The sequence below is a fragment of the Panthera tigris genome, chromosome D3 (assembly GCF_018350195.1).
Source record: "Panthera tigris isolate Pti1 chromosome D3, P.tigris_Pti1_mat1.1, whole genome shotgun sequence".
Lineage (NCBI taxonomy): Eukaryota > Metazoa > Chordata > Mammalia > Carnivora > Felidae > Panthera > Panthera tigris.
Genome location: NC_056671.1, coordinates 18,857,568 through 18,877,543, shown reverse-complemented (window position 1 = coordinate 18,877,543; position 19,976 = coordinate 18,857,568). Strand labels below are relative to the sequence as shown.

General features: G+C 54.9%; 1 protein-coding gene across 9 annotated transcripts in view; it reads right to left on the bottom strand.

The window, feature by feature from the left end:
* CABIN1 (calcineurin binding protein 1) overlaps positions 1–19,976 on the bottom strand; it is a 153,690-nt gene that overhangs the window by 36,341 nt on the left and 97,373 nt on the right. For all 9 annotated transcript variants that reach the window (XR_006210195.1, XM_042963050.1, XM_042963051.1 and 6 more), the window contains exon 29: positions 9,799–9,912. Coding sequence is in view for 8 of the 9 variants with exons in the window: in XM_042963050.1 (XP_042818984.1) it covers positions 9,799–9,912 (114 nt within the window). In the remaining variant the exon portion in view is untranslated. The remainder of the gene's footprint in view (positions 1–9,798; positions 9,913–19,976) is intronic.

The window sequence follows — 19,976 nt, the reverse complement described above, 5'->3', positions numbered from 1 at the left end:
GTTTCCTTCCACCCCGTGGACGGCGCTGCTGCTCGGCTCTGGGGATCTTTGTGAGGATGAGGGGGAGGCCAGGACACCTACCACAGTCCCCTCCACCGAGGGCAGGGCCAGGAGCACAGCCTGAGCCCGTTCCTTGCTGGCCAGGTGGGATACCCACAGCCACTGGGGACTTGGTACCATGGGGGGAGAGGAAAGCCACAACAAACTTCAGATAATTTCCTCTGAGAATCAGATGATATGGGTGCATAGACAGTAGTGAGATGATGAGCAGTGGCCCTTCAGCAGCATCCTGGCGTCCCACGGTCACACATGTAGACCTGGGGCCCACGCACTGGGCAGGAATGTGTGGGACAGTGGACCTGGTGCAGCAGAGCAGAGCTGAGCTCCAGGCCAGGCCCACCCCTGCCTGCGTGCACCCCCATCCTTCCTGTCCCGCATCCCACTGGTCTGTGGGGGTCCTGCGTCCCTCCTCTGCCTATCTCTAGGGCCCATCCACTGGCTGCCATGCCCACTGCCCCAGCTAGGTTCAAAATGCCTGGGTCCCAGCTCAAGTGCAGACTTGCTGGGGAGCCAAGCCTCGGCCACCATAGCATGACTGCTGGCAAGTGCTGCTGCAGAGGCATCCCACTCTTTTTGGTGGCATCCTCTCCCAGTCCCCAGAGCAAGCACATCAGCCGGGGAGTGGCCTATGAATAGGGCCTGAAAACAGGGTCACAAGCTCTGCTGTCCAACAGGGGAAGCCAGGTCAGAATGGTGGACACAGGGTAGGAAAGGCCTTTTGATTTTGACAGCTCATAACACCTGTTGGTGTCAACTTCCCCTTCTGTACAATGGGGATAATAATAGTATCTTAACCACACAGACATGCTGTGGAGAATCAAAGGCGGCACCCCAAATAAAGCCCCCAGCGAGTGCCCATAAACGGGGCCAGTCCTGCCATTGCCAGGGCCTGGCCGGGCACAGATGCTCTGGCACTGTGGCAACAGTGAAAGCCTCCACTATTACTGTGCTCTCCTCTCAGGAGCTGCAGCCCCTGGGTGGAGCTAGGCAGGGACTGTCTACCACAGACAGGTGGCCCAACCCAATCGTGCCCACACATGCCCACACTAGTATCCACACCAGGCAACAGTGCAGTCCCAGCCCTCTGGGTGGCCCTGGTCTATACCATGGCCCAGCTACTGACTCCAGCCCTCATCCACCTGTAGTCCCAGACCCACCTGCTGGGGCAGGGCTAGATGCCCATGTTCCTGTGCCCATTGCTACACCATCCTCTCTACCTAGCCAATGAACAATTTGGGCAACACTGCTGCTTAGGCCAATCCCAGTGTAGGGGCCAACCTTCCCTGGCTTTCCGTTCTTCTTCCCTTATGTGTGACCACCGGCTACCACCCATGGGCTTCGGCACTACATACAGTGAGGCCAACATTCCTCCTCCAACACTAACTGGTCATGGGACCTCAGCCAAGGTACCTTACCTCCTGGCACCTCCATGAAATGGGCCTGCAGACACTGGACCTCACTGACAATGTAACTGGCCCAGGGCCTGGCACACAGCAGGTTTAACAAAGGGGCAACACATTCCTAGAGGTGTGGGCACCGGGACAAGCAGAGGTGGAACCAGAACTTGTCACAACCAGTGCTGAGAGCAGAGAAAGTGACATGCGCAGACTGACTTCAGGAAAGGTGTGGGTCTGTTGCCAACCAGGGGCTTCCTATCCCGATGTTCCCTGGCCCTGACCCGAGAGGGTGGGCGGGACTCTGCACTGGAGCGCCCCACAGGCTGGAACACCCTACGCTGGCACTCCTGGGGCTTGTTTACTGCTGGGAGGCAGGACAAATGTGCCGCTGTCAGGGGTGGTGTAGGGTATAATTAACTGGGTGGAGACCAACACCTCGTCCCTGGGTCGTGCCTTGGTCTTCCCTGATGACTGCCTGTTGCAAAAGGCCCTGAACTTGGGACTGGCATCTGGGGGTGGGTGTCAGTGACTCAGCTCCAGGGGTAGGTGCAAGTGAGGCAAGAGCTGCCCACGAGCCCACCAGGCATGGTGCCTCTTGGGAATTAGGAGCGTGGTGGGAAAGAAGGGCCAACTGTGGCCCTGCAACAGGAAGCAGACATCTTGGGCACAGACCCCAGGGCGTGGCCAGAGCTCACCCAAGTCAGGATGGTGCCTATCTCCCCCACTCTGGGGCTGCTCAGTTCCCAATTAATCCTGTCCCAGGGAACCTTCGAGGGTGGGAAGAATTCATAGTCTCTAAGCACGCCTCGCCTGTTGGGCACTGTGCCAGAGGGATGTGCTGGGATGCTTTTCTAGATGAAGTCCCCGCCTGGGAGTGCCCACTGTGCTGGATTCCAGAGGCTGTGCCCTCCTCAGCACCACTGGCCTCTATCTGGACCCCTGGCTCTCTCCCGAGGGCCAGGGCACTGGTGGAAGTCTGGCCTGTACAATAGGCACTGTCTCAGGCCCGGCAGTGCATTAGGCTCAGAGGCTGGGCTGCCTGCCTGGGAGGTGGGCCTGCTGTGCCTGCCCCTCCCTAATACTAGGTATCCGCTCACTGGGTAGGTAGAGGGGGACTCCCCCAAGTTCATACAGCCAACTGGTGGGGTTAGAGTAGAATGGGTGTGACTGATTCTTGCCTGGATAGATGGAGTGCTGGAGGTTTTAGAGACCTTCTCTCCTTCCCCCCAGGTCTGGTGGGCAGCTCTCCCACCAGTGGGCTGCCTAGCTTATGGGGGCCTTTCCTCTCACATCGGGGCCCTCAGTGAGTACTCAGGCTCCAGGGCTGGCAACCACACAGCACAAGTGCTTAAAGAACAAAGACAGCTCGTGATGACTATATCTCCCAACACTTGAAGCAACATGGTGTCAGGACAAACAGAACCACAAGGCCCATGTGGTGGCTGCTGGGTAGGAGTGCAAGCCAGAGCCAGGGCCAACAGAGGGACTAACCATGGGTACAGGAAGGGGCTCGGCTTTCCCAGTCACCCCATAGATAGGCCAAAATGAAACCAATGGTTTTGAGTGCAAGGAGGCGGCAGGGAGGGGGCTGGTAGGAGGGAACCTGGGCAGTTGCTGAACCATCTGGCTCCTGACGTGTAGAGGCACTGGTTGCCGAGGGCCTGTGACTGGGCCTCCACTCTCGGGCACTTGCCCTGGAGACTTGCACAGGTGAGGAAGGAGACCAGGGAAGGCCATGTTTTTGTACCAGTGGAGAACTGGAAGCTACCACTCCACTGGGAAGAGGGTAGGTAGGTAAGCCGGAGGACAGACAGGGGAGTACTACGAAGCACTGACCAAGGGAGAGTGAGCAAGACCTGCGTCCACAGGCACCAAAGGCCAAGCCAGGCCGCACAGAAAGGGGCCCATGTGGTGGGCAGGGACGGCCATGTCTGCATTTCAGGCTGCCCCACCCGAGCCAGAGCAGGGCCTGGAGCCTCCAGAGGGCCCTGGCCAGGTGACAGATGGGGCTCCCACCACATACTGTCGCCACACCCCTTCTGGTGCCGGCACTGCCCTCCACTAGCACCACTGGGATCCACGATAAGCCCTAAAGCCCCATGCAGGCTGATTCCTGATCCTAAGGGTGAGTTGTGTGATGTGCCAAGGGTGTGCTTGGTGGGGGCTTCCATCCACTTATTGTGACCCCCCTGCCAACAGGCAGCCTTGTGGAGTGGCCAGGGGCCGAGACCACCCAAGAGTCTAAAGTCTGTGCTCTTCTCAGTGGCCCCAGGGCCTGGGGACCTGCCCTGGGTGCTGCTGGCCACGGACTGCTTGCCTGAGCTGCAGGCAGACCCCCACATAGGGCGAGAGTGGCTGTGGGGGCACTGTGGCAGGGCAGCCAAGCCCCAGCAAGCCAGCATCTCACCTCTACTCCCTCAAACTCCGGCCACAGCCGCTGCCCACCCTACACAGTCTCAGACACAGGAAGCAATGCTAGTTGGGCCTTTGGTTTCCTTTGCTTCTTTCACAGTGGTTGGAAACTGGGTTGAAACAAGAAAAAACCCTGCCTACTAAAATAAGCAAACATTTTGGGAAAGGAGAGAGAGCCATCTCTGGCTTGGTTACTATGGGAACATTTCTGAATCAACTACAAGAGGGAGAGAAGTTCACTCTGGACAGAAAAGCCCAGCTCTAGCCTATGTAAGCCCACCTGTCCAGAGGTGCACACACCTGCATAGGAAGCTGTAGAAGCTTCTGGGCACTCAGAGATAAGCCCTCAGCTTCCACAGTGTGCTTTGAGCCTGCTTTTCTGGCCCCCTCTGCCCAGAGAGGTACAGTCCCCTGCCACACCTCCCTCCCCGCCCTGCAGCCCTCTCAAGACTAGCACTGGCTCAGGAGGGCTCATATGTCCCCCAGGCGCAACCCCCACCTCGATGCCTCCTGTCCCGGGCTTTCCTGTCTTCCCAGCCCCTGTTCTGCACAGCTGGCCTGAGGGGCCACCTCTGAATCACACAGCCACATGCCTCCTGCTGGTCCCGCCCGAGGCTGTCAAAAAACAGGCGCCAGGGCCCAGGCCAGGCCCCGCCGGTGCAGGGAGGGCTGCAAGACCTCAACCAACAACGTTCAACAACTCTGGCTCTGTTTTGGCAAAGACCAGACGGTTCCGCCTGGTGGGAGAGGGCTGAGGTAATGAGGCCCTCAGCTGGGGCTCCAGCCCGCTCCAGAGCTGGAGCCATGGCCCAGGAGCTCCAACCTGCTCGGCAGACAGCCCGCAAGCAGGGCTTTTCCACGGCAGAGGAAGGGGGTGGGCTGGGAACCGTTCCCTCTCAGTCAAGTTGTGGAGCAGTGGGGCTGGAGATGCGCCAAGCTCATTCCTCTCTCTCACATGCTCATCCAACCACACTGCTGCGCCCTGCTACACGCCACGTCTACACTGCTACAGGGCCCCCGCCAGCAGTGCAGAGGGCCCGATAAGCCCCATGTGCAAGGAGACCCCACGAGGAAAGTCACACTCATCCGCCCTTCAGCACCCATCGCGTTGTCTAGCCCTTCACACACAGTGTTGCCTCAGGCATGGCCCAGCCTTGAGGAGATCCCCCCAGAGGTGCCTCTAACCCCGAACCCCGGGAGGCCTCCCTGTCTTGTTTCTGGCAGAACAGCATCTACTCTGCCTCCAGCACATCCAAGTTCCTCAAGGGTTCCCTGACTCTCCCATGTGCCTGATGGTGTCCTACAGAGGCCCTGTACGGAGGGACAGGCATGTGGGGTTCTACTGTAAGCCTGCAAGTATCCTGTGGCAGGGGCATCACGGCAGCCAGCATTGGCTGGACCAGGAGGACATGCCTAAGGACCATCTGTTACGCGAAAAGGCACGAATGGAAATCAGTCTACAAACAGCAAGCACCTCCTCTGGGCCAGGCAAAGACAGCTAGGGACTCAAAGAGGAACACGGCACAAAGATATGGACAGGAAAGCCTACCACAGCCTGCCTGGGAGCCCAGAGACCGGCCCCACGTATGTGCCCACTCAAGGAGACTGTGGCCCTCACATGACACAATACTGGGTGGCAGCAACAAATGTGAGATGGCCTATGCTCCTCACAGGGAAATTTCTGTAAGACTTAGCGTCAGCAAAAAACCCCAAGTTGCTGAAAAGCATGTGTGCACGTACACACACACACACAATTTTCTCAAGCTGCATGACAAACTTGTCTGATTTTGCACACACACCCCTGAAAAAAGAGAACAACCCAACCATGCAACAGAAGCACTTCTGAGAAGGCCACCTGTTCCATTGTGTGTCTGGACTGTTTGCAGTGACAATGTGGTCCCATGTGACTCACACAATTTTCAGAAATTGTCATTAAAAAATAACGGGAGGTTTAAAAAAAAAACAACAAAATGGGACATCTGAGTGGCTCAGTTGGTTGAGCATCCATCTTCGGCTGGGGTCATGATCTTCGGGTCTGTGAGTTCAAGCCCTGCATCAGGCTCTCTGCTGTGAGCTTAGGGCCTGCTTCAGATCCTCTGTCCCTCTCTGACCCTCCCTGGCTTGTGCACTCACTCTCTCTCTCTCTCTCTTTCTCTCTCAAAAATAAATAAAGATTGGGGCACCTGGGTGGCTTAGTTGAGCGTCCGACTTCGGCTCAGTTCATGATCTCAAGGTTCGTTCAAGCCCCACGTCAGGCTCTGTGCTCACAGCTCAGAGCCTAGAGCCTGCTTCGGATTCTGTGTCTCCCTCTCTCTCTCTCTCTGCCCCTCCCCCGCCTGCGCTCTCTCTCCCTCTCAAAAATAAACAAACATACATTTACAAATAAATAAAGATTAAAAAAAATAATAATGGGAGGGTCCCCTAGTCCAGGCCCTTGAGGATGATGAGGGGGGCTGCCCAGAAAGCCCCTTGGGTGAGTGACACCAAGGATTGGCGGCCCAAGACAGTGGGGTCTTTGCGGGACGGCAGGCCAGGGTGCCAGATGCCCCTGCCTTCACCCTCCCTATACCTCCTCACAAGTGCTAGTAGCCCGGTGCCTTTAGCACCCAGGCTAAGGCTTCAAACCCCAATGCACACTGGCAGGGAGAAGAACCAGCCTGCTCCTCCCGACCTACAGCCCCAGCTGTCAGTGACATGGCCCCATCCCAGCAGAGTCAGCTGAGGGGGCCCTAAATGCTCCTCTCTAAATGTGGCAGGCAACCATTCCCTCACACTTGGTCACATCTGCTAGACATATTTGCGTGCTGAGAGCGCACAGCGTCAGCACTCTCTGGGTATGAGGCAGGGTGCATCCACCCTGAGGGTCCTCCCACAACAGTGGCAAAGACAGGGCAGGGTGGGCTCAGCAAAGGCCATCCTGTCACCAAGAAGCTGGGAGCACCTGTCCCTTGAGTACAGGGATGCAACGGGGGTATAAGTGTCTGTTTGGCCTCGGGCTGGAGAAACACGAGGAGCCCCAACCCACCTCCAAAGAGAAGAGCTGAGAGAGCAGAGGTGGCCAGGACTTGGGCTGGAGAGCACCCGAGGGTGGTAAAAGCAGCGGGTCGTTGGGGAAGCATGGAGAAACAAACAGCTGACACAGAGGAGGTAAAAACACCCAAAACATCCAGTCTGTGCTGGGTGTAGCCTGTATCTGCAGGGGCTTCCGGCTACAGGGAGGCACTGCCCATGTACCAGGCTCACCCAGGGCTCTGCCAGCCTCCTCTCCCACAGGCAGCCTGACTGCCCTTCTACAGAACTCATTTTCTAGATGGCCCCAGAAACCACAGGAGCTGCTACGGGGAGTGAGCCCAATGGGGAAGGGGCCTGGAGCACCCAGCTGCCAGTTCAGATGCGCTCCAGCTCTGAGGTGCCGGCCTCTTAGACTCTATCGTTTGGAAGGGTAAGCAGTCCACCCATGAGGAAGAAAGGGAGGTTGGGTCTCTCTTTACAACATTACTGCGTAGTCTTTGAGGGCAAATACCAGCAATGTAAGAGGGGAGAAGAAGGGAAGTTCTTTTCTTTCTTGAGAGAGGGAGAGAGAGAGAGTACACGCAGAAACAGGGGAGGGAGCACAGAGCCCAACGTGGGCTCAATCCCATGACCATGACATCATGACCTGAGCCAAAATCAGGAGTTGGACACTTAACCAACTGAGCCAACTAGGTGCCCCAGGAAGCTGTTTTCTTGAGCACTTACCATATGCTAGATCCTGAAGTAGGGTCGCTATACCCCATTATATAACTTGATCCCTATAATACTCTTCAAGGCAGGTAGTAATGGTAGCTCATTTTATAAAGGAACCCAGGGAAGGGGAGTCTGGGTGGCTCAGTCGGTTAAGCATCAGACTTCAGCTCAGGTCACGATTTCATGGTCCGTGAGCTCAAGCCCCATATTGGGCTCTGTGCTGACAGCTCAGAGCCTGGAGCCTGCTTCAGATTCTGTGTCTTCCTCTCTCTCTGCTCCTCCACTGCTCGCCCTCTCTCTCTCAAAAATAAATAAACGTTAAAAAAAAATTTTTTTTTTTTTAAATAGAGGAACTCAGGGAAACTAGCTAGCTGCCTGGCTCTAACTTCAATTTGGCAGCCACAGAAAAAAGGTTTGCAGAACACTGACAAAGAGTTCTTACAAATCAATAAGGAAAGGACTAACAACCTAATAAGAAAATTAACAGGAGTAGAAATGGCACCGAAAAAAACTAAAACTGCTAATGTGATATCATGGGCAATCCCACTAATAATAAATGAAACATGATAACACTTTTCACCTACCAAAGAGCAAATAAATATGAAAAAAAGTAACAGTGTGGAAGAGGTCTGAAAAAAATGAATCTAAGTTTAGGAACGTGGGCTGGATCTTTGGATGGTACTATCTTTCTTCTAGAACTTTAAAGGCACCACAAACTCTTTGACCAGGAAATTGTTTCTAGGAATTTACCCTCTGAATGGATCCCCACATTGGCAAAGATGTATATATGAAACACGGTAACAACAAAAGACTGGAAACCACCTAAATGCCCATCAATGGGGGATGGGCAGGTAAGTTGTGGCACATCCACATGTCGGGAATACTATGCAGCTACTAAAATGAACGAACAAGTTCTAAAACACTCTCCAAGATACGTTCTTAACTCAAAAAACAAAAAACAAAAAAACCCCAAAAAACAAAGGTCAGAAGCACAAATACTTAGTCCTTTGGGCACATTTCTGCTCCGGCTTATACATAGGCAGACACCCTCTGCAAGGACACACGCAGGATGAGGAACAGAGGCTGCTGTGGGTGATGGCTGTGGCCTGGGCATCTAGGCAGGAAAGAGTTTCTCTTTCTCTGCCAATCCTTGGTCCTGTGTAGACTGACAGCATCTACTGCTTGTCTATAAAATACCCACAGAGAGAGATGGTAAAGGCAGGGCTCCCAGGCTCCATGGCCCCTGCCTGGCCACTAGAAGGTCATAACCTGGAGAGGGGAAGAGCCACGGACCCAAACATGTTACCACCTGGCTGGCTCTCAGTGGGGAGGCCCCTACTGCCACGTGCCTCAAGAACCAGCCTTTGACACACCCCTCCAGCCCCAAGACCTACTCTCCTCAGCTCCTGTCCAGGCCAACCCCACCCTTCAGTTTTTATACACATAACAGGGAATCCGGGAAAACAGAGAAGCAACCATAGCTCAGAGGGTCTGGGTAACTTGCCAAAGCCACCCAGCTGGGAGCTGGCTGTCCTGGGAGGGGTGGATGGAGACTTCCAGGTGGAAGAGTGAGGGGTCAGCTATCTCTGTGCAGGACACAGCAAATGAGGGAAGGCTGGGCACAGGTGGGGTGGCCAGGCAGGGTAGATGTGGGCTTAAGGGGACCTCAGGGATGGAAAGCAGACAAGCCTTGGTGACAGGCCATGTCCTGGCCAAGGGGTGGGTCTCTATGCCACATAGAACGTCAATGCTGGAAGGGCACCGAAAGCCCAGCACTGTCCAAACTTGTTTTTCAGGCAGTAGACACAGCTTCAGTCAGAATCTCCTAGGTGCCCAAGACCACATGGGGGCCGACGGAGCTGCTCCAGAGGAGCAGACCATGAGCCTGGAGCCCCTTCACCACTGCCTGCTGTTGCCCCAGAATGCCTGGAGCTCTAGAGAACGCACAGAGCTTATCCATGCCTCTACCCCACAGACGGGCAAACCAGTGCCCAGAGAGTGCAGCGACTTGCCAGAAGTCACTCGGCAAGCACGGCCCCACTCCCGAGTCTGGCGCACTCTCGACTGCGCCACCCTGCCCACCCTCTGAGGATGCCGCAAAGCCGTGGTCCTGGGAACACCCGCCCAGGGAGGCCATTCGCACACCTCCAGCGCAAAGCAGTGCAGCAAGCAGCCTCGGAAATCAACAAGGCAAAGTACTCACGTTGAAGAAATTGGTCTTGTTCCTCTCGCAGAAGAGCCCCTGTGCCGGCATGTGCTGCAGTTGTTGCCACGGGATACCGCTGCCTAGCAACACGTCGCGGGCCCACTGGAGGTTCTGGGGAAACAAGAAGTAGGTTGGAAGTGAGTGTGTGGGCAGCTCGCGGCGCCCACGGGGAAGGGAGGCAGTCCCCTCCTTCCTGGCTGCGTTGGCAGAGCGGCGATGAGCAGCGGCTCCTGCAGACACCGATCCCGCAGCTCCAGGCAGCTCTGGCTGTGGGCTTTGATCATCTGGCTGTGGGGTACATTTCCGGAACAGATTTCCTGCCTAGCACCGCTGACTTAGGAGAGTGTGGCCTCGGATTGCCCAAGAAGGGCACAGATAGGGACCCTGCACCCGGATCAGCCTTGAAAAACTGCTACATGGACCCAGTGCCCCACCTTCTGTCAGGGGAACCCCCGCTGTCCCAAAGGGTCAGCCCTGACTTGTCAGGGTGTCAGCAGTACTTATTGTACCTGGTGACACAGCCACCTTGGGCTTAGAAGAGCTGATCTCTGTAGGACACCAGGGGCCTGAGTACCTGGGAGGGGAGGGGGGCTCCATCCACAGTGCTCAGGCCAGTGCTCTCTGGGCAATGGCGCCTCTTGGAACCCAGGCCCAGGGGGCCTGGTAGGGTGGGAACAGGAGCCTACCAGCCCAAGTGTGAGAGGCTGGGTGTACGCCTGGCTGCCTTGGCCTTCTCTGGGGCCTTGTCACTGACTTAGAGAGCAGCCCTTCCCCACTGCCGACCTGGCCTGCCACCTTCCTCTTTCCGATCTTTCCTGTGGAGACTCCCATGGCCAGGACCACAGCTAAGCACCCTGCACGCACCATCTCACCCCAGCACCCAGACAGTGTGGTCTTACAAGGGAGAAGCCAGCAGGGGGCAGAGCTGGGACCAGAACCTGGACTTCCCCACACCAGACCTTCCTCTTTCGAGCAGTGCCCACCCTCCCCAGCTAATCAGTACTCCTGCCCTACCCCCATCCAGGTCCCTTCCTTGCCTCTCTCACCCCTCGTGCCAGGCCTTTATCACCTCACATCCCAACTGCTTAATGCCTTCTACTTCTTGGCCTGCAAGTCTGTCCTACCTGCTCCCACTCTGCTCACTACTGGTCAGGCTAAACTTAAGAAAGCCCCCCCTCATCACAACTTCTGGCAAAAGTGCAAACACCAGCTCCCTGGCTTGTTGGCTTGGAGCCCCCGCTGGCCTGCCCTTGAGCCTCTGCTCCTACCCCTGCACAGAGGGATATGCCACAGAGGTTGCTGTCGGAGACCACAGGAGACCCGTCGGAGGTGAGGGCTCCTCCACACCCAGCACCAGACAGGACTCCATGGGAGTCATATAGAAACGTGGGACATATAGAAACGAGGGTCCCTCTGAGAGGGAGACAAGTAAAGTTTCAAGCACACATCTCCTGGATGACACCCTCACAGCTAGCTCTTCTGTGGAAGCCCGAGGGAGAGCATCATCTCCTGGGGGAAACCTGGATGATTAAGCCTGGCAGTGACTCTCAGGCCATTTTCTACAGGGACGTGGCCTGGCTCTGGGAGTGGCTGAAGGCTGAGGACCCGTAAAGTCGAGGCTGCCTTTGCCCAGCAGGTCTAAGCAGGTTCAATGTGGGGCTGGGGGCTAGAGGGTCACGGGCAGCCCGACACATACGAGAGCAGGGCCAATCCCAGGTGGACGAGAGGGCACACACTGTCCACAGCCCTCTGCACAGCCAACCCCTCTAGCCTGAACTCAGGAGGCTTGCTGTTTTGCTCAGAGCCCTCCTTGAGCCCAAACACCTGCTCAGACACATCTGACATGTTGAGATCAGGAGCAGGCTGAGACTCTGCCTCTCTTACAGACTCCAATCAAAACACCAAGGCAAGCCCAGAGTAGGAATCACACCAAGGGCCGTGCGGGGGCTGCTCTCGCTGAGGCTCAGCAGCTGTCAGGGAGCAGCAGCCATAGCGATGGTCTCCTGAGACATCACTTCTCCAGCACTCTCAGGTCTTTCTAGGGCCTTGAAGACTGATGCTACAGCCATTCATGGTGAATGATTAGGCTTCCTGAAGGCTGAGGTACCTCCTCTCTGCTCCCTTGTGGGGGAGGCAGAAACAGGCTAAGGAGGGGCTACCTGGGAAGCAACAGTCCCTGACCCTTGACCAGGAGCACAGGGGCCACTCTGCCCCACACAGGAAGAGTGAATACTCAGTCACTCAGTCCCAGCCTTCAACTTTTGAGCTTCAATGCCCCAGGGGGCATGAACCTGCAGTTCACATTCCAATGTCCAGAGCCGTGCCCAGAAGTCTGGCTCAGAGACCCCGCCTCCCAGACCAGTCCATTCAGAAGCCTCCTGAGGTTGGTTACAAGCTTGGCCTGATGCTTCTGCCAGGGGAGGGAGGGTTAGCCATGGACGAACTGAGCACGAAGCAGGGAAACAGCATGGGTCGGGCGTGTTTCATTACAAGAATAAAATCCAACTCAGATTAGTTCAAGCTGATCAGGGCTCCTCTGGGCTCCAGGACACAGGATTCAAAGAGAAGATAAAGCTTCAGACCTCCAGCAGGAAGAGCAACAACTCAGGAAGCCCAGTATCAACCTGTATCAGTACTCAGCCATGATCCCTTGGTCTCAGTGCCACTTGGTTCAAAGTCTCTCCCGGGTGAGATGTGAGAGGCTGCCAGTCTAATCAGCCACGAAGGAGACCCTCACAGAAAGGGACATGAGACAGAAGACCAATACCTGCACTTTGAACATGACAGGTGAGCCCACCTGACCGTGACCATGCAGATAGGGCACAAAGGAGACCCACCTCTGGTCCAGCCTAAGTAGGTCAGCAAAGCCTCTACAGGAGACGACACCAGATGGAGCTGCAGTACGCCCAGAGCCATGCCATAAAAGCCTCTTCTGGGACTCCTTTGGGACTTATGGGAAGTACCCAGTTGACCCCTTTAAAAAGTAGCAGCAGTCTGAGGGGGGTGGGGAAGTAAGGCTCGAAGAAGCATCTCCATGGTGGCTGTTCTCTTAAGAACATCAAGAAAATAGGGGCGCCTGGGTGGCTCAGTCAGTTAAGCGTCAGACCTCGGCTCAGGTCATGATCTCACGATTTGTGGGTTCGAGCCCCGTGTCAGGCTCTGTGCTGACAGCTCAGAGCCTGGAGCCTGCTTCAGATTCTGTGTCTCCCTCTCTCTCTGCACCTCCCCCGCTCACTCTCTGTCTCTCTCTCTCTCTTTAAAAAATAAATAAACATTAAAAAAAAAAAAAAAGAACATCAAGAAAATAAAACCCAACAGAGACTTCCATGTGGCTGGGGACACGTGCAAGAGAACAGCACCAGGGCCAGGGTGGAGAGAGTGAGGGGACCCTGCTTCCCTGAGCCAGGTGTCATTCCAGGTCTAAGGCTATGGGACAGGGACACACATGCCTCTACGGCTTCTGTTTCTGCTACCACTCTGCAGCTTCTCCCATGACATCTGCACCAAGATGGCCCTTCCCACTGGAACAGTCAGGCGGAAGGTGGAGGACCAGGAAGGGAGGTGGCTGCGGGAGAGGTCCCAGCACTCTTAGAGACCTGAAAATCAGCCACTTGAGAAGAGTGCAGAAAGCATGGGCCTGCCAAACCCGATCAGGATTGTCAATTAGCCTCCTGCAGACTTGGCCCCCACAGACCGGCAGAGAGCAAGGCTCCCCAGCCATCTCCCTGGCCTGCCAGAGAGAGCTGATCGATGGCGAAGGCACACAGTGTCCAGACGGCTCAGGAGAGACCTTACCTAATGCATGTCTGAGGCCCCGGGTGGGAGCTGATAGCGATAAAGAAACCTACCCAGTAACTGACAAGTGCCAGGCTGGGAGGGGAGTGGAGGGGCAGGGAGAGCTGACCCACCATGACACACCTGTACTGCAGTTTGCCCTGCAGCTTCATGCTATGGGGAGGCGAGAGGCACCAGGCCACCTGGCTAAGAACAGCACAGAACTCCTCATCCTATGTAAGTGCCAGTTTACCAAAGAGGAAACTTAGGCTCAGAGAGGTCCAAGAGTTGGTCCGAAGCCCCCAAGCCAGGAAGTCAGTGGCAGAGCCAGGCTTGCACTCCGGTCTAGGAACGGAGGACTCCAAGGCCTGGACTTTTTATCGTGCACCCTCACCCCAGGGTGGGCAAGTCACTTTACAAATCTGCCTGGGGTCATGCTATGTGCTTGAAGCCTAGCTGGCCACCAGGGACAGCTCCAAGGCAGCCTGGTCTCAGGCCCTGAGCAAGCTGTCAACATGCCACTGGCCCGGAGCCTCGGCTTACTGTCACCTCTGGGAATGGGAGAAACACCATGGGGCCACTTGCCAGATAACAGCACCAATCTTCCTGGGATTCATTGGCCCCCTGAGGCTTAGTGCACACACCCTCCTCTGACAGATGGCAGAATGCACTATGCCCTAACAAGGGGCAGATGGAGGGCAGAGCCCTGCTGAGAGGCAGGGAGAAGAATCCCCAGAAGCATATGGTACCTCAGTGTCCTCCACCGCCTGTTGCCTGGCATAAGACAGAGGGACCCTCCTGACTCCTCTGTTTGAAGGCCTCAGCTCCCTCAGAGTGAGAGCCAGCTCCATACCTCAGTTTACCTGCACACACTCAGGCTCATCTCTCTCCTTCCCCTCCCCTATCATGTGTGGCTCTCCAGCCACACTTACCTCTGCCCCTACTTTGGTCCCTGCAGGTCTCTCAGCCAGGCACCATCTCACCCCACCCCCACCAGCCCCCTAATACCGTCCCCACAGTCCCATGGTCACCTTAAACAGCCTCTTCTGCTGACTCTCTGATGCTTTTGCTGTCTGCCCCCTCTCATCTGTCACCCCTGTGAGGGCAGGAGCACCATGTGACTTCTTGACTGATGGCTCCTCAGGGGCTAGGTCAGCAGGGGTCCACAGAAAGAATACGACAGATATTGGAAAAAGAGTGAAAGGAGCGAGAAGGTCTGAAGTGCTGAGAAAGGAAGGTACGGCAGTATGTGGGGGGATGGGGGGGTGCGCCCAGGACTGGTGTGCCCAGGACTGGAGGCAGGAGTGCTGGGGCAGAACCATCACCCTGGGCTCCTTTATTCAAGGAATCTATAGGAAAAGGGACTGCTTGGGAACTCATGTGCTGGGCAGACTGGAGCATGAAGTCTGTCTTTCAAGACACCCTTCTCTGTTCTTCCTTCAAAACAGTAATTCAAAAGCCCTAGGTTTGCCTGGCAGTTCTCCACAAGGGCATGCAGTGAGTGGTACACAATGAAGTTTGTTGAAGGAATAAATGAATGAGTGCCTGGCAGTCTTGGGAGAGTCCTATAGCCTCCTCGAGCCCTGGTTGCCCACTTGAAGGATGCGGGTGGCGGTGACCATGAGGCCACTCTTAGGGTCAGTTGGAGAACACCAACGATAGCAGAGGAAAGCAGCTGTCTACAAACGCACTAAGTTCCCCACCTGTGTCCTGGGGAGAGCACCCCTGCCCATGCAGCCCCCTCCCCCTGCCAAGCCGGGCCTTCCCACATCTTCTCCAAGGACCTGGACTTGCCCTTGAACTTGGCAAAGTGTGCCAGTGCTCATCCTCTGCCCTCCCCACACGGACCTGAAGAGCCAGGACAGAGGTGCACCCCCTGCTGCTGGGTGGGTCTGACCAGCCAGCGGCACCAGTGGGAGAGCAGAGAGTAGGGCAGGGATGAGAGCAGAGCATTTATCCTGAGCTCCCTCCCTCCGCCCGTGCTGAGGGTCGGCCACCAAGGACCAAAAGCTCTGACAGGCAGCCTGCAGCTGAGGCGCCCCGGGGCTGGCCCAGAGCCCTGCACTAGCCCTGCCCTGTGGGTTCCTGGTCTCCACCCAGGCCACTGTAAATGCCTCCTTCATTAAGGCTCTTCGGATTAGCGGCAGGATGGAGCCATCGAAGGCCTGTGACTGGCAAATCCCTTTACTCTCTACACAGCAGCCAGTCTTTCACACACAACCTTGTGGTAGCTCTCACCTCACTTCAAATGCTGCCCCACAACTCCCCCCTGCCCGATCAGGCCCTCAGGAGCTCTGACTGCATCTTCTTCCCCTCGCCTCGCTGCCCAGCTGGTCACACGGGCTTCTGGCCCACCAGGGCCACTCCTGTCTCAAGGCACATGTGTTGGCTGTGCTGTCCACCCAGAAGCCTCTCCTTTGGCTAGTTCCCTCACCAGCTTCAGGTCTGTGCTTAGAGAGGCCTTCCCAGACCTCCCTGCCTAAATAGCCGCACTCCCCCACTGCACCCCCTTAGCAGCTTTCTCTTTCTTCCAGACACATCATTAACCGCCATCAGGCATGTTTCTACTCTCCATTCCCTCTGTGTGCACTTGAGGGGAGGGGTTTTGCTGTGTACACCACTGTATCCCAGCACCCCACACAGGGCCTGGCACGTGACAACACAGGGGACAGCTGCTGAATGAATGAACCCGCAGAGATGCATAGGAACCACACCGAGGGGGCAACGAGGGGACGACACTAAAATACAAGGAGTTCTGCCACGTAGTGGTCTGCGGGATGATGAGGTGGTGGTAGTTTGTTTTCTTTCCAAACTGAGTATTATCTGTACCGGATGCTGCTAGTGGAGCACTCAACCCATTCAAACTGTTGGGATCCAGATCCCTCCTCTTTCCTGAGAGAGGACAAGGAAAGCAGTGGGCCTAATGCAGACCATCGGTGCTCTCTCTTCTGACACCCAAAGGTACAGCAAAATCTTCAAACCACGTTGCAGAGACTTTGGAATGCATAATTGTGATCCCAAAGTTGAGAAAAATCTTCAGTTTCATTTTGTAAATCACAGAAAGCTTAACAAGAGCCTGGCTGGCCAGGATCTGTGGCAGCCCAGGGCTTCTGTGTGGGCACCCTGGGGCACAGCATTGTTTTGCGTATACAGAAAGGGAACAGGGACCGAAGGGATGGTCGGCATGCCCTCCTCATGCCTGGTCCTGCTGTCTGGCCGGGAATGCCACCTGTTCCTGGGACACTGAGTTGCATGTATGCAGCAGGATCTCGCAGGCTGTGCCGGGGGCGGCTGTGTCACAGCCTGGAGGACTCCCTTCACACCCACCCAGTCAGATAGTACACAGCCTTCCTCACAGACCCTCTTGTTTAAGCCGGCTCTGCAGGTTCCACACGTGCCAGTGGCACAGGCGGGTGGGAAACTACCCACGACAGATGGCTGAGGGCAGAGGTTCACAGCCCAGCTGGCTAGACTCTTGCCCTAGCTCACACCAGAGCATAAACTGACTCCCAAGTCAAATGTCAGTGACTTTTCTGGAGATTACAGGCAGAAGCAGTACTGCTGGGACTCTTCTGGTAGGAGGTAGCTTCAAACCAAACAAGTCCTAAACAGACACTGGGGCCTGGGCTCACCCCACAAAGGCTCTGGGCCAGAGAAGTAGGTATGACTGGGCCAGAGCGGCCAGGCCACCATCCCGCCATATGCCATCAGGAGGATGCACTGTAACAGGGCTTGGCCACGATGCTGTGTAGCTGCCTGTGGGAGTACACTGGGACAGGCACACAGCACTGCTCAGAGTGAGTGGCCTCTGCTCCCATCAAAGCAGAGTGCATGTGGGGCTTGCAAGACAGGCTGCTCTTGTCATTGGTATATATGTTTCCCAGCTGGCAAAAAAGCATTAACTCACTTTTCCTCACAAGAAAACCTATAACCAAGGTGCTGTCATCTCCACTTGACAGCTTAAGAAACCTGTCCACAGGACTGAAACTGGAAGCCAGTTGGCTAGCTGGCTGAGTACATGTCAGGTTCTGGGAGCTGGCCCTCGGGAGGGGTGGCTCAGGTTCCAGGATGCATACTGGCAAGGGGACAAGTGGTGGGACGGGGAGGCACTCTAGTCATATGGTCTGGGAGTCATGCCTATGATCAAAGCAGGCTGAGTAGCCCCTTCCCCATCTCACACCTCAGGCTCCTGAGCAATCCTCACCTGGGTGTCACCTCTTGGTGACAACAGGGTGCTAACTGTATCTGAGAGCTGCTCCGGCTGCTGTGTGTGAAGCCACACAGCAAAAGGTGGGTTTCATCCCACAGCAGAGCCAGCAAGGCTCACGCCCGTCCAGGAGAGTGGGAGGAAACCTTTTGGTCACACACAGGTCGAATGAAGGCCAAGCCTTGACTCGGGCAGTGCTGGGGCCAGATGAGCAGAGTCCCAGCCCGGGGCCCAGAAACTGGCTGTCTGCCGAGCCCCAGGAAGGTGGCCTCTCCCATAGAACAGGCCCTTCTCCTCTCCTTCCTCACTTCCAGCTCCAGCTCACTACCTGACTCCTGCCACACTGACCAGCAGCAGCCCAATTACTGTGTGGCCACCGCTCTCACAGTGGGCTGGCAGGACAGCCTTGCTTCTGCTAAACCACCAGCCTGTCACACAAGGGCTCTTAGTAAACATTTCCTGGTTTAGCCTGATGCTGCCAGGCAGCTGCCGTGTGGCTTTAGCAAGAAGCTGGGCATCCACGCACCTGGCCAGGTGAAGGACCTAGGCTAGGCCTCAGTCTCCCCGAAAAGGAAAGTAGAAGCAGAATAAAGATCTGAGTCCTAGAGGCCCTCATCAGCTGGCCAACTCCTCGGGGCAGAGTACAGGCCCTGCAACATCCTCACCAAGGGGTCTGAGACAAGCTGCTATCTCCTCTGAGCCTCAGTTTCCTGCTCGCCCTGCTGGGCAGGGTGCTGTGAGAAACAATACCGAGGAGCTGCCCGGGCTGGCCTGTCTCAACTCCATGCTGGTATGTGCTTCTCAGCCTTTCTCTTAAGACATCAAGTGACCTGGGAGGACTGCAGGAGCAAAGAACAGGAAGAACATTCCCCAAGTTAAGACCGAACAACAAGCACAAAACGAAGAAGTTTAGGCGAGGCAGTAACCCAAACAAGAGGCCCCTCCACAGAGGAAACCAGCCCTGGAAAGCACCACCAGTGTTCACAAACTCTGGTCTCTATACAGGAGACACAGTCCTGGTGCCCAACTCCCTTGTCCCCCCCAGAACTGCAGTGGCTGCTCCTGCACCCCCAGACCTCCAGCAGGAGAGGTTGCCAGCCTAGCAGGTGTGAAGTGGTATCTCAACGTAGTTTGGATTGACATTTCCCTAATGGCTAATGGTACTGAGCATCTTTCCTGTGCTTATTTGCCATTTATTTGTATATCTTCTTTGCAGAAATGTCTATTCAGATCCTTTGCCTACTTTTACATTGGGTTGGCTTTTAATTATTTAGTTGTAAGGTTTTGGGTTTTTTTTTTTTAATATATTCTAGATACAAGTCCCTTACCACATATAAGCATACTCAGAGATATTGTGGATTCAGTTCGAGACCACCACAATAAAGTGAATATCAAAATAAAGTGAGTCAAATGAACTTTTTGGTTTCCCAGTGCATATAAGACTTATGTTTATGCTATACTATAGTCTATTACGTGTGCAACAGCATTATGTCTAAAAAAACCCCAACGTATATATCTTAATTTAAAAATACTTTATTGCTAAAAATTGCTAACCACCATCTGAGCTTTCAGCAAGTCATAATAACTGATCACAGATCACTATAATAATAATGAAAAAAGTATGAATTTTTGCGAGAATTACCAAAATGTGACACAGAGACACAAAGTGACCAAATGCTGCCAGAAGAACAGTGCCAAAAGACTTGCCCAACACAAGGTTGTCACAAACCTTCAATGTGTAAAAAACACAGTATCTACAAAGTGCAGTCAAGTGAAGCACAGTAAAACGAGGTGCGCCTGCATGTGTCCTATAAATATTTCTCCCTTTCTGTGGACCATCTTCGTTTCAGTAATGTCTTTTGAAGCACAAGCTTTTCATTTTGATGGTGTCCTGTTTATTATTGTTACTACTGTATTATTTATTTGTTATTTGTCACCTGTGCCTAGTCCAAGGTCATGAAGATTGACATCTATGTTTTCTTCTAAGAGTCTTATAGCTTTTAGCTCTGAAGTTTAGCTCTCTGATACATTTTGAGTTCATTTTTGAACATGGTGCGAAGCAGGAGTCCAACTTCATTCTTTTGCATGTGGATATCCAATTATCCCAGCACCATTTGTTAAGAAGACTGTCCTTTCCTCCACTGAAGTATCTTGGCACCCCTGTCAAAAATCAATTGACCATAGATGTATGTCT